The 15015-nt window shown below is 38.6% G+C and overlaps 1 protein-coding gene across 2 annotated transcripts; it reads left to right on the top strand.

The window, feature by feature from the left end:
- Positions 1-170: 170 nt before the first annotated feature.
- GTF3C6 (general transcription factor IIIC subunit 6) lies at positions 171-12911 on the top strand. 2 transcript variants are annotated; one of them, XM_081031509.1, is made up of 6 exons: positions 171-550; positions 927-1007; positions 4601-4664; positions 4761-4805; positions 6585-6698; positions 10809-12911. In XM_081031509.1, exons 1-6 carry the CDS (start codon positions 497-499, stop codon positions 11108-11110), a joined length of 660 nt encoding a protein of 219 aa, XP_080887635.1. In that variant the 5' UTR covers positions 171-496; the 3' UTR covers positions 11111-12911. The 2 variants fall into 2 exon arrangements, with proteins under 2 accessions (XP_080887635.1, XP_080887634.1); XM_081031508.1 differs by having other exon boundaries at positions 392-553.
- The last annotated feature ends 2104 nt before the right edge of the window (positions 12912-15015 follow it).

The raw sequence follows: 15015 nt of genomic DNA, 5'->3' as shown, positions 1-15015 counted from the left end.
CTATGCGCCTGCAGGCCTGAAACACAAACCCACTTTCCAGAGCAGGGATGTTTGGTTGTGGGCGCTAGTTAATCTGAAATGTGCCCTTCATTTGCCTTGGGGAAAACTTGAATGGAGGGTTCGTACGCACACGAGATTAAGAATGTTTCCCAAAAAACGTAGGCTTGGGTCACCACAAGGCCTCTCCATTTCTGTCGCATAAGGTGGTTTCCTTGCTTGCACCTTCTTTATTATCCCTTCTCCCTGCCCGTCCTCTCCGCTCAGGGCACGGAGCCCGAGGGATCTCTAAGTCACAGGACGTCGCCAGGGCGCTGGCTCCTGCTCTCCGGAAAGGAACTGACAGCGGGCCACCACGTGTGAACGGCGTCCGCCATCTCACATCCTGGCAGGAGCAGTTTGCGCGTCGGAGCAGCGGCGAGACGCTTGCCAATACTCAAGATGGCGGCCACGGGCGGGGGTCGCTCGTGAGCCGGGGGCCGCGCGGAGCAGCGGCATCATGGCAGCGGCCGAGGAGCGGAGGCCAGGGGACCGGGAAGAAGAGGAAGAGGAGGTAGTAAGTGCGACGGCGGAAGCCTGCGCCACGGGCGGCGGCGGGGATGGCCGCGCCGGCTGTGTGTGGGGAAGGGAGTCGGGATGCGGCCGCGGGGACGGAGGCGTCACGGGCGCCGCGCCCACCTCTTGCCCCGGGACGCGCGGAGCCGGGGAGCGGCTGGCCTCAGCCCTCTTTGCCACTCGGTGGTCAGAATGGGGCCAGTAGAGGAGGTTGCTTTAGGCAACGTCGCTGGCTTCCTCTCGTTGAAAGCGGGACCGGGGACCTGGTTTTCACCGCGGTGGGATGGTCGTAATGGGGATTTGGGGCTTCTCTTGTGACTGCCGCTTCCTGCACGCTCCCGTGCTAGTGTGTTAACCCCTCTTTCTTCCACCAGGAGCAGTTGGTTTTGGTGGAATTGTCGGGAATTATTGATTCAGACTTGCTCTTAAAATGTGAAAATAAATGCAAGATTTTGGTGAGTCTTCTAGAATTGTGGGGTGGTTGTAGATTTTTTCTTACATTTGGAACAAGAATGAATGGAGAAATACCTGTCCCCAAAGACTGATATATTAATTCCACGTTACAAAGCAGTGAGTGGACTCTATCTAAGGACAATCATAGAAGTACAGAGAGGCTGTGGGAGCAGCTGGGAGAAAACGCCTAATGAATGTATGGCTGGAGAGAGTTAAAGATTTGGAGGAGGTAGCTTTTTGATATGGAAATATTTATATGTATGTATATATGCTTATTAGTTTTAGGTGTACAAAACAATGTAATAGTTAGACATAGCCCTCACAAAGTGATAATCCTCATCCCCAAATCTCCTACCCCTCTGACATCGTTCATAGCTGTTACAATTCCACTGACTTTATTCCCTATGCTGTACTCCACATCCTGTGACTATATATATATATATATATATATATATATATATACATATATATACATATATACGTATTATAATTAACATTCATTATTATTCAGCTTTAGCTTCAGGTGTACAGTGCGGTTATCAGGCATCTACACTGTCCCTGAAGTGGTCTCCCTAATAAGACAAGTGTCCATCGGATGCCATAAAAAATCTTCACAACATTATTATTGATTATATTCCCCAAACTATCTTTCGTATCTCCGTGGCAATCATGTGGTTACCAATTTGTGCTTTCTAATCCCCTCACCTTCTCCCTCACTACCCCCCATCTAGCAACCCTCAGTTTTTTCTCTATATTTCTGAGACTGTTTCTGATTAGTTTGTTCATTCTATTCTTTAGATTCCACATATCACTGAGATCGTATGTTATTTGTCTTTCTCCGTCTGATTTATTGCACTTAGCATAATATTCTCTAGGTCCATCCATATCGTTGCAAATGATATTCCATTCTTCTTTATGGCCGAATAATACTCCATTGTATAAATGTACCACAATTTCTTTTTTTTTTTTAATTAATTAATTTATTAGTTTCAGGTGTACAAGACAAGGTAATACTTAGACGTTCATCATTTATATCCCTCATACTGTGAACCCCTCTCCCCCCATCCACTATCCCTCCGACCTCACACTGAACCATCACATTATATATATAAAATTATAGTTGGCATTCATTAATGTTTAGCTTCTGGTGTACAATGCCATGATCAGGTATCCACAGTATCCCTGAGGTGGTCTCCCAAATAGGACGCATGTCCATCGGATACCCAACAAAATCTTTACAACATTATAGAATACCTTCCCCAAATTAATTTTCAAAAAAAACCCTGAGGCCATCTTGTGGTTACCAGCTGCTTCCAAATCCCTTCACCTTTCCCCTTATCCCCAACCCCCTCCCACACACCCATCTAACCACTCTCGGTTTTTTCTCTGCATCCCCAAAACTGTCTCTGATTAGTTCATTCACATAGTCTTTTCTTTAGATTCCATATATAAGTGAGATCATATGGTACTTGTCTTTCTCTTTCTGACTTATTTCACTTAACATAATGTTCTCTAGATCCATCCATGTTGCTGCAAATGATAAGATTTCTTTCTTCTTTATGGCTGCGTAATACTCCATTGTATAAATGTACCACAGCTTCTTAATTCAGTCATCTACCGATGGGCATTTTGGTTGTTTCCATATCTTGGCTATTATGTAAAGTGCTGCAATAAACATAGGAGTGCATACAGATTTTTGAATTGGAGTTTTGGATTTCTCCGGGTAGATGCCTAGGAGTGGAATTACTGGATCATAGGGTAGTTCCATTTTCAGATTCCTGAGATACCTCCATACTGTTTTCCATAGTGGCTGCACTAATCTGCAATGCCACCAACAGTGCACTAGCGTTCCCTTTTCTCCACATCCCCGCCAGCATTTGTTGTTTGTTGATTTATTGATGATAGCCATTTTGACTGGAGTGAGGTGGTATCTCATTGTGGTTTTTATTTACATTTCTCTGATGGTTAGTGAGGTTGAGCATTTCTTCATATGTCTTCTTGCCTTCTGTATGTCCTTTTTAGAGAAATGTCTCCCCAAGTCTTCTGCCCATTTTTTAATTGGGTTGTTTGTTTTTTTGGAGTTGAGTTGAGTAAGTTTTTTATAGATTTGTGATATTAATTCCTTATCAGATATATCATTGGCAAATATCTTTTCCCATAGAGTAGGATCCCTTTTTGTTTTACTGATGGTTTCCTTTGCTGTGAAAAAACTTTTTAGTTTGATGTAATCCCACATGTTTATTTTTTCTCTTACTTCGCTCGCGCGAGGGGATATATCAGTGAAAATCTTACTCCGGGTAATGTCCATGAAGTTTCTTCCTATATTTTCTTCTAGATATTTTATGGTTTCAGATCTTACATTTAAGTCTTTAAGCCATTTTGAATTTGTTTTTGTATATGGTGTAAGGAGGTGGTCCAGCTTCATTTTCTTGCATGTGTCCGTCCAGGTTTCCCAACACCACTTATTGAACAGACTGTCTTTACCCCATCGTACATTCTTGCTTCCATTGTCGTAGATTAGATGGGCATATAGGCATGGATTTACGTCTGGACTCTCTATTCTGTTCCATTGATCTATGTGTCTATTTTTATGCCAGTGTCATGCTGTTTTGATTACTGTAGCCTTGTAGTATAGTTTGAAATCAGGTATCGTTATACCTCCCACTTTGTTCTTATTTCTCAATATTGCTGAGGCTATCCGGGGTCTTTTATGGTCCCATATAAATTTTAGGATTATATGTTCTATTTCTGTGAAAAACGTCGTTGGTAGTTTGATAGACACAATTTCTTAATCCAGTCATCTACCGATGGGCATTTCTGTTGTAGAACGATGTATTTTGAAAAAATACATTTAGGTAGTGAGGTGGGAGAGGGAAACATGGAGGGAAGGGAAGATAATCAGATATGCACACACAGATTAAATTGTGGAGAAGGGAGAGAAGACACCTAAGAAAAGACTTCGAAGACCTCACACCCTGCTGTTGAGTTGAGCTATGGTATCCAAAGTTACCATCTGTTTTAGCTCTCTTCTTTAAAATCTGAGCTACCTTTGACAAAATTTCCTCTGTTCTTAACTTGAAGAGGATGTTGACTGAAATAGACCTTGCTACTTGGATATGAATTAAATAGTCGTCAGGTTGTAGCTGCAGTGATCAGAGCAGTTTTAGCTTATCTTGGTCTTGCCAGGACAAGAAGCTCTCGAGGTTCTCCAGTTTTGGAGATCTGTCACCTTGGTAGCAAGGTTACATGTGGAAGGCTTTTTCTTCCTTTTTTTAATTGAGGTATAATTGATATATTAGTTTCAGGTGTATGACACAATGATTAAATATTTGTGTGTAATTGTAAAATGATCACCCCAATAAGTCTAGTTACCATCTGTCACCACACAGTTATAAATTTTAGCAGTCTTGTGACGAGAACTTTTAAAATTTATTTTCTTAGCAACTTGCAAATATACAGTGGAGTATTATTAACTATAGTCATCCTGCTGTGCAGGGAGTTTGTATCTTTTGACCACCTTCACCAATTTCACCCACTCCTCACCCCGAAGGCTTTTCCTAATGATGATTTTTTATGATCCTATATTCTGATGTAGGGAATTGACACCGAGAGGCCCATTCTGCAAGTGGACAGCTATGTCTTTGCTGGAGAGTATGAAGGTAGGAGAGTGTCAGATAGATGAGACTTTTTTATGTGCTTTTCAGAGAAAGTAGCTCTGTTATTTCTCAACAATTTGTCTTTAAATTTTTCTGCAGACACTCTTGGGACCTGTGTTATATTTGAAGAAAATGTCGAACATGGTAAGTGATTGCTATGCTCTTTTTATTGTGAAATATTTCAATCATATACATACATATATATATATATATATATATACACTGAATATTAAAATTAAACATTTCATGTACCCATTGTCTAGCTATATCAAATCCTACCATTTTGCCAGATAGTTAAAAAAAATTCTAGATACGTTTGAAGCCCCTCGTATACCCCTCTCCAAACTTATTTCATTTCTTCTATCTTCAGAGGTAATCATTCACCTGAATTTGATGTTTGTCTTTCCTATAACTGATTTTATATTACATATGTTTGTATGCACAAAAAATAGCATTTTTGGTATATTTTCAAACTTGATATGAAATATAGCATATTTTCCATATCATTCTATAGTCTTTTTTTGAATTAGAGATATATTTTGAGATCTATACATCTCAATATATATAACTCTGTTTTCCTTGATTCTTGCTAGTCCATTTGTGATTGCACCACAATCTATTCTCCAGTTAATGGACATGTTGGTGCTTCCATTTTTTTGTAACCAACAGTTATTAATAACTACTAAAACTTATTGATGCCTTCTATATGTCAGGCTCTATTCTAGATTCTGTATGTATTAACTCATTTAATCCTCACCACAAATCTTCGAGGTAGATACCATTGTTATCTTCATTTTATATTTGAAGAAACTGAGGCACAGAGAGGTAAACAACATTCCCAAGGTCATACACAAAGTAAGAGGCAGAGTCAAGGATTTAAACCCAGGTGGCCTGCTCCAGAACCCATGTTCTTAATTATGCTTATTAGCTCACCACAAAAATACTGCCATGAATATTTTTGTCTTCTTGTGCATATATGTAAAAATGTCTAAGGTATCCCCTTAGAAATGGAATTGCTAGATTGATGATGTGTGTGTTAGGTTCAACAATATGAAATGACGTATTTGGGCTGAATATTGACAATTTCATATAGTTTAAATTACTACCGTTTTTCCCTGAAAATATGACCTAGCTGGACCAGCTCTAATGGGTCTTTTGGAACAAAAATTAATATAAGACCCGGTATTATATTATATTGTATTATATGATATTAAAATAAGACCGGTTCTTAAATTAATTTTTGCTCCAAAAGATGCATTAGAGCTGATGGTCCGGCTAGGTCTTATTTTCGAGGAAACGGGGTATGTTGTTTTCTTATGTGCAGTATCAGTTATACTCCCAGTAGCAATGTATGGAAGTTTTCAGTGTGCTTCCATACATAGCTCAGAGACTCATCCTTCCCTCCTGACTTTGCCCGCAGTTTTCTATAAAGCTGTAATCCCAGGAAGCAACTTGGCAGCAGTTTTTTTTCTCAGCCTTTTTTCATGATTAGGAATGTCCTTACTTCTCTGTCCTTAATGTCTCTGGCTTCAAGTAGTAAATCTGACTTTGGTCCTTCATTTTGTGTGGTAGAATTGTAGACCTTCTTACCCTATAAGGCCAAATCCCTGGCCCCACTTTCCTGCTTCCGGGTTGGAGCCTAGCAGGCCCATAGCTTCAATCTCACTCCTATAGCTTTGTGTCGCTGTCCCCTGGAGATGTTTATCATTTTTGAGTCTCATTGTGCCTTCAGTTGTTATGCATTTTATCTGTCATTTCTCTGTGCTTGGAGCAGGAGTTATATCTTGAACTTATTCCACTATCTAGACAGGAAGTAGTTTAGTATAATTCCCTAAACTGGCATTATTGAGGCTTAACATTATTTTATTTGCATTATATTTTATTATACTGCAATGTAATAATTGAGTTCATTTTATGTTCTAGTGGATACAGAAGGCAACAATAAAACAGGGCTAAAATATAAATGCCATACGATGAAGAAACTCAGTATGACAAGAACTCTTCTAACAGAAAAGAAGGAAGGAGAAGAAAACATAGGTTAGTTCACTTAGTTCTCTGAAAATAGGTGATTTAATATTGGCTTTGACAGTGACACATTGCTGCCAGGACATTTTTTTGTACTTTGTAGTAATAGCTATATGTAATATGTTAATTATACTATTGAGGATGCTCCATGAAAGGTACCAAACATAGATTTAAAATTCAGTTGAACTCTAGGGGTGGCGGGTTAACTCAGTTTGTTAGAGCGTGGTGCTAATAACATTAAAGTTGCAGGTTCAATCCCCGCATGGGCCACTGTGAGCTGCCCCCTCCTTAAAAATAAGTAAGTAAGTAAGTAAATAAATAAATAAATAAATAAACACCCTCCTTAAAAATAAAAGTAAAAAAATAAATAAAACATGGAACTCAATACGTCATTTCTTTCCTTGTATTAGGTTGTTGCAGAAGTAATTGTGGTTTAAAAGGTTAAAAATAATTGCAAAAACCGCAGTTACTTAAAAAAAAAAAATTCAGTTGAACTCTAATATAGCAGAGGGCACTGGGGACATATAAGAAATCTCTATCTGCTTTGCACTGGGAACAGTTGTGAGGAGTTTGTCAAGAAACTTGACGTGATTTCCAACCCTTAAGGATTTCAGCAGTTTCTGTCTTTTTTAAAATTAAAATTCTTTGTAAGTGAAGATATGATGATAACAGTTTTGGTTTCCCAAGGTGTAACCCCAGAGGATCTCCTGGAAACTTTTGGTGGCTGTGGCTCCCTTCCCCAAGAAGTTCACAGCTGGAAGAAGCTGTCTGTCTATGTGAGGGAGGGACTCTAGGACCACAGTTGTTAGTCCTGAGTCCAGTTCTTTTTTTTATTTATTTTATTTTTATTTTTTATTTAAAAATTTTTTTTTATTGAAGAATATTGGGGAACAGTGTGTTTCTCCAGGGCCCATCAGTCCAAGTTGTTGCTCTTTCAATCTAGCTGTGGAGGGCGCAGCTCACTGGCCCATGTGGGAATCGAACATGGCAACCCTGTTGTTCAGAGCTGGCGCTCTAGCCAACTGAGCCATCCGGCCGCCCCTCTTTTTTTTAAATGTACTTTTTTATTTTAACTTTTTATTCATTTTAAGTGTTTTTTTCTAGGACCAATCAGCTCCAAGTCAAGTAGTTATTTCAATCTACCATGTTTCCCAGAAAAGAAGACCTAGCTGGATCATCAGCTCTTTTGGAGTAAAAATTAATATAAGACCTGGTCTTATTTTAATATACTATAAGACCGGGTCTTATATAATATAATACCCAGTCTTATTTTAATATAATACCTGGACTGGGGATATGATATGATATGATGTGATATGATATGATGATATGATATGATATGATATGATATGATTGATATATACAGGGTCTTATTTTAATATAAGACCGGGTCTTATGTAATATAATAAAATATAATACTGGGTCTTACATTAATTTTTGCTCCAAAAGACGCATTAGAGCTGATGGTCCAGCTAGGTGTTATTTTTGGGGAAACATGGTAGTTGTGGAGGGCGCAACTCACAGTGGCCTATGTGGGGATGGAACTGGTAACCTTGTTGTTAAGAGTATTGTGCTCTAACCAACTGAGCTAACCGGCCACCCCCTGAGTCCAGTTCTTAATTAGCATTCATTTAGCCTTCTCTAGTTGCTGATTGTCCCAGACTAGACTTGCACCCATAGCAGGGCACATAATTGTGGAGATGAACAAATAATCACTTGATGGTTTAAAAGATCATTACTCAAACTCATATTTAAAACTCTTAAAAATATGACTCTAGAATGAATATTCATGGCTTGATGGATTTATTGTATTTTAAGAAATAAACATATGAAGGTACATTAATTATGTAGAAATTAATTACATCAACTACACATAACTACATAACAATTCTTTGTTCTTACCACTGTGTTTCCCAGAAAATAAGACCTGGCCGGACCATCAGCTCTAATGAGTCTTTTGGAGCAAAAATTATATTATATTAAAATAAGACCAGGTCTTATACTAATTTTTGCTCCAAAAGACGCATGAGAGCTGATGGTCTGGCTAGGTCTTATTTTCAGGGAAACATGGCATATACATCCCCAAACTATCCCCCTTTTTAGGCATTCTGTGAAAATAACAGGAACAAGGAGATACTTGAAGTTATAGAGTGAACTTGACAGGCAGATACATGTCAGATAAGCTTAGCTATCATATACATACTCTATTAAAGGAAATTATAAAGTTTCCTCTCCTTTAGTCTTTAATAATCTGATAGATCTTTGGGGACATTTGGGACTTTTGGTTAATCAAATAAATTAGTAACCAATTATTTAACCCTGTATTAGTTATCTGTTGCTGCATTAAAAAATTACCTCTAAAGCATGTGCGTCCAAACTTTTTTCAATGGTTTTCACCAAGGGCCATATGCGGTAAAGTACACAAACAGCCAGGCCACTCACTCAAAGTGAAGTACGTATTGCCTCACCTGGTTTATTTAAGTAAACTAAATATGTATTTGGAATTTGTTGCGGGCCAATAAAAAATGGATAGCGGGCCTCAGTTGGCCCGCGGGCCACAGTTTGGATACCTCTGCTCTAAAGATAACGGCTTAAAGCAACAACCATAAAAACACCATTTTACACAGTTTCTGTGAATCCAGAATTTGGGAGCAGCTTAGCTAGGTGTTTCTGGCTTGGCGTCAGTTTGTTGGCTGGGCTGCAATCATCTGAAGGCTTGAGTAAGGCTGGAATGTGTCATGTAAGATGGCCCACTCACGTGGCTGGCCTGTTTGTGCTGGTTGTTGGCATGAGGCCTCAGTTCCTTGCCTTCCCATACTATTGTGTGAGTGCTCTCCTGACATGGCAGCTGATCAGATGATCCCTGAGAACAAGGTAGAAGCTACGATGTCTTTTATGAACTAGCCTTAGAAGTCATTCTGTCATTTCTCCTATATATCCTATTGAGTGTGGGAGGGGACTGCCGAGGGGCCTAATACCAGGAAGGTGAGAATTGGGGACCATCTAGATGCTGGCTGCCAAGAAGGGCAATATGCTGGAGCCAGAACAGAATAGAAAGGAGCTGTGGCCCTTACCTCCGAGGAACTTGCACTCTAAAGTAAATCACATTGAAGCACATGGCTGAATGTCACAACAGCCACTTCATTCAACTTCTTTTAAGTATCTCTTGTGTGGCAATATTATGCTATATGATAGTAAAGGATGGCTTCACGATTTTGGACCTGGGTGACTAGGAGGGCAGTGCTATTGCAAGAAAAAAGTGAAAGAACTGGAGAGAAAAGAACTAATCAATTTTTGATGGAGACTTTATAGGAATAACATATGAAAGGACATGGGGTCAGCAGTTAGTAGTTTTAACAAACAGCTGTATAGAATTAGTTTATGGTGGGGAAAGGAACAGATGGATATGTGAACAGGGCCAAATAGTTTGGGGTATCTTAAAAATCTAATGGAGACTAAACATCCTGGGCTTGCTATAGAAATTAATGAGGATCCATTGGAAATAATTGGCTGAAGGGTAATAAGAATAGAAGAGTCATTAGCATTATTGGAGCAATTCTTAATTACAGGGGTTCATTGAGGGGTTAGGGCTTTGACTATGAGTACGGAATGGAAGAAACATTTTTTTCCAAGTTTCCCTTTTTAGAGGTGATTTATTTCATAATTGGATCTTCCAACTCAAAATGTCATGTGAGTGTTGATTTATCGAGACGATAGAGTAGTACCACTGTCGGTGATGTTATGAAAACTAAGTGGGAAAGGAGAAAAATGACAAAGTTTTCTTTATGGCATAAGATGACAGTGAGAGCTGAGATTCTCAGGATGATTTGGGAATTGAACTGTGGGAAAAGCATTGGAATAGTAACTGAATTAGATTCCTTTTAGTGATTTTGATAATGCGTACCCTATAGGCATAACAAGGGCTCCATGTAAGATGGAAATTACGTGATTATTTATCAGTAGTTACAGGCATCACGTTCCTTGGTTTATGTTGGGGTTTTACTGTGACATATATTCACAGGATGAAAATTTAAAGACAGTGTGCTTAAATAACTAAAATTCCTTTTTCATGTTTCTTTCTTGGTCTGTCCTCCCACCCCTTCCCCCCTCCATCGCCGTTAGGTGGTGTGGAGTGGCTGCAAATTCAGGATAATGATTTCTCCTACAGACCCAACATGATTTGTAGCTTTCTACAAGAAAACGAAGATGAAGAAGTTGTAGCTCCAGCTCCCGATAAACCTTTGGAGTCAGAAGAGCAAGAGATTCAAGTGAAAGATAATTCAGATCTGAGTTATGAACAGGAGAAACCACCGCACGTAGAAATAGAGGATTCTGGACCTCTTATTGATATTCCTTCTTCTGAAACAGAAAGTTCTGTTTTTATGGAAACTCAAGATGCTGCCTTAGAAATCACTCCTAGATGAAATGTTTTTCATAATAATTAGTCATGAACTTTTAAGAGTTTTTATGTAGAATAATTGTGTAGCTTTCAGTTCACTCTTTTATTATTTTTATTGGCTATGCACACTTTGCCAATTATTGCTACAACTTAATATACCAGAATCATTAAAGGACCAGTTATAAACGGAAGTTTAAAAAATATTGTTAAAATTACTAGGGACCCTTCTCTGATGCGTCCTTTAAATTGGAGGTTTTACTAAGGTAAGTGTGTAAATTTTCTATTGCAGCCATCACAAATTAGCACAAATTTGGTGGCTTACAACATCACAAACGTATTACAGTTTTATAGGTCCGCAGTTTGACATGGGTCTCACCTGGTCTAAAATCAAGGTATTGGCAAGACTTTGTTTCTTTCTGGAGTGGGGCGACTGGGAAGTAGAGATGGCATTTCCTTGCTCAGTCAGTTGTTGGCAGAATTCAATTCGTTGAAATTGAAGTATCACGGTCCCATTTCCTTTCTGCCAGCTAGGGGCCATTTCCAGCTTCTAGAGGCTGCCTGCATTTCTTAGCTCATGGTCCCCTTCTCTTCAAGGCCAGCAACGGTGGGTCAAATTCGTCTCCTGCGTAAAGTCTATTCTGCTTCTCCCATTATCCTATCCTATCTCTGACCAACCTTTCTTGCCTTTCACCTTTAAAGGTCCATTTGATTACATTGGGCCCACTTGGATGAACTCACTATTTTAAGGTCTATAACCTTAATTCCATCTGCAAAGCCGTGTAACTTACAAACAGGTATAAAACTGAGGAGTAGGGCATGAGAATCTTTGGGGGACCATTATCCAGTCTATCACTGTACGTGTTACATATCTGGGAACAGAAAAATAGTTCAGGACAATGGTAAAATTGGTGATATTCTAGCTGTAATTCCATTCCTTTCCCACTTGAGAAAGATTATTGGAATTCAGCTGTGAGTAGCAGTCATTTTATTACAGTGATAACCTAGATTTGCTCTAATTTGTATTTTTTAATGTAAATTATTCACACTGTGATACCTTGTTATGGGTTGAGCTATATATGAAATTGCCAATATTTGATTGTTTCTGACTACAGAAAAACAGGCAATTTTAAATGGTTTAACTTGGTAGTAATAAGTTAAAACACACCTTCCATTAACTATGTATCATAACTGTTGGAAGTATAACTGTATGTAATGCTAGGATGAGGAGTTGTTTTTCTTCAATAAGTTTTTGTAACTTTTACAAAATAAAATTTACCTTGATTAAAAATGTTTCCAAATCATAAGCATGTATATCTTCCCGATTTTTATATGACTTCTTTAATCTCAGCTTTTGTTTAATGAAAAGCTTATTTTTCCCACCATGTGTATGTGTAGGGGAGACTGCTAATTACCTGACCCAGTATCTGTTCTTCCTTTTTTATCTTTGTAATAGAAGCCCAGAATTTATTCAGGTTATCAGTGTGCCCAGCTTTCCTTGCATTTATATGAGTACGTGCATATAACTTCCCATATCACTAAGTTCTGGCCAGTGACATGGAATTAGAAGTGTTGAGTGATGGATGATTCTGGGAAGTTTCCTTACAACTTTAAGGTGTAAAAGGAAATGAGCCAGCTTATTTTCCTTTTCTTCCCTCTGGAACTTGGATGTGGTAGCTAGAGCTCCAGCAGGCTTCTTGGACTACAAAGTAACCTTGGACATAGAAGCCAGGAGGGGCAGAGCAACAAGACAGAAGATTGGGTCCTGATTTTATGATGCTGTCCTGGATTGCTACGAACAGAGGAATAAAACCCTTTCTCTTTCTCCCTAGTTAATGATCTGAGTTTACCTTTCGGCACTGTTTTCTTTGGAAACCTATTAGACAAAATAGTAATAGAACATCAGCTGAGATGCCAGGCAATATTGTTTGTGATTAAAAATGACCCTTTACTGGTAAACTATCTGGACCAGGGAGACTGTGACAAGAGCTATAAATCGCTTTTGGAAAACATGGGCTTTGGACTTTCTTAAGTGCTATATTTCTTATTACAAAGATCCCTGAAAGCTACACTGATGGGCTGTTTCAAGAGATACTGGTTTTTAGGCAGCATGAAGCTTCTCAGACAGTGTGGCTTCTGCATCCACCCAAATGATCTTGTTCCCTTACACCTGAGCTGGCAGCTGGAGTAAAGACTCCTGCTGAATCAGGCCGCATGCTGTTGTGCCATTTCCTATAAAGTTAAGTGAGCCTAGTGCCAGGCTGAGTCCCACAAGGCAATTGGGTCCTGTGAGTGTGAATTTCGTTGCAAACCTGTGACTACTGCTGCTGCTTATTGCAACTACTCACCTCTGGCCTTTACCTGAGAGAGAAATAACTTGTTTAAGTCACTCTGTAATAGCCACACTTAATCCTAATTGATGCAGTACGCATTTCAGCAAACTTGAAAAATTTAGAAAAGTATCAAGAAGTTGAGTGGAAGATACTTGAGATTTGTGATCTTGCAAAAGAAACTGATCTAGGCTATGAGGTAAGTTATATATTAAATCGAAGAGAAAAAGTCATAAATTCTGATGAGAACATGATGTGTTTTAGCTCCTTGTTAAATAAGACTAAATGCTTGCAATTTAGTAAAATAAAATCTGATTTTCAACTATGAAATATTTTGTAAAACTAGACTTGCTCCACCCTTGATCTGCCTCACTGACTTACTAGTACTACTTACAAGCTAATCTTGGAACCAGTGTCTATGCAGCTGTCACACTAACTGCTACTTTTGATACTGAGTGCAATCGGTGGATTTTGCTTAAAAATGATACTCTACTCAAAAGGATCATATGGTTAAGGTGCCTCCAGGAGAATTATTCCTTAAGGCCATTATAGAAATGCTCGAAAATCCACCCATTTGTTTATCACATAACACATAGCTGATCATAACAAATTTATGATATGCCAGTTTAGTGAAACTTGATATCATGTGCTTTTCAATTCCTGTAGCAGCAGTTTATCATTTTTCACAATCTGCTCTTTTCATTTCCTTTTGTTTCAGCAGCTCATGTGAGACTGAACAAGCCTCTTAATGTAGCAAGCTTGCATAGAGTAATCTTGCGTAGAGAAATGTTTTTACTGATTCTGGAAATGGATTTGCTGTCTATCTTTTATGGCTTCCACCATTATTTTCTTGTGGAATAAGAAAATACTGTTTATAAAATTGTCTAGAAGTACACTTTATTAATACAGAGTGAATATATCTTATTAATGATAATTTATAGTTTCTAGGTATTGGTATTTTGTATTTTTCTTTAAATATTTTTTCTAATTTTTTTTTTTTTGTATTTGGTGGGGGGCAGTGTTATGATATTTTGTATCTTGGTTTAATGTAGCCATACTTGCATATCATTAATAAGGATGTCAAGGTAGCAGAAGTTCTAGTTTTCTCAGATCCAAAATAACATTTCTTTCACTCTAATGTCTTAGCAAGGTCTTATTTCCTACTCATATTTCATGCTCCCAAATTTGTGATTGTGTTAGTGTCCTGCTGCTGTAACAAATTACCACAAACTTAGTGGCTTAAAAGAACATAAATTTATTATAGTTCTGGTGGTCAAATTCCAAGATTTGATCTTAGGGGGATAAAATCAAGTTGTTGGTAGGGCTACATTTCTTCTGGAGGCTCCAAGGGAAAATCCATTTCCTTGTCTTTTCCAGCTTCTAGAGGCTTCCTGCATTCCTTGGCTTGAGGTCCCATCTTCCATATTCAAAGCCAGAAACCAATATCCCAATATCTTAAATCTCTCTCTTCTCTCTCTCTGTCTCTCTCTCTCTCTCTGTCTCGCACACACACTTCTACTTCTGTCATCATTTCTTCTCTGACTCATACGCCTGCCTTCTTCTTAAAATGTCCCTTGTAATTATGTTGGGCTCATCCAGAAAA

Source organism: Rhinolophus hipposideros, assembly GCF_964194185.1.
Source record: "Rhinolophus hipposideros genome assembly, chromosome: 3".
In the NCBI taxonomy this organism is placed as follows: Eukaryota; Metazoa; Chordata; class Mammalia; order Chiroptera; family Rhinolophidae; genus Rhinolophus; species Rhinolophus hipposideros.
This window is presented reverse-complemented; position numbering and strand designations above follow the sequence as displayed.

Excerpts from the sequence above, each read along its gene's own strand:
- GTF3C6 (XM_081031508.1), top strand. The coding sequence starts at position 497 with ATGGCAGCGGCCGAGGAGCGGAGGCCAGGGGACCGGGAAGAAGAGGAA. Across the intron at positions 4,665-4,760 it reads CTTTGCTGGAGAGTATGAAG|ACACTCTTGGGACCTGTGTT; the intron begins GTAGGAGAGTGT and ends ATTTTTCTGCAG. Across the intron at positions 4,806-6,584 it reads TGAAGAAAATGTCGAACATG|TGGATACAGAAGGCAACAAT; the intron begins GTAAGTGATTGC and ends TTTATGTTCTAG.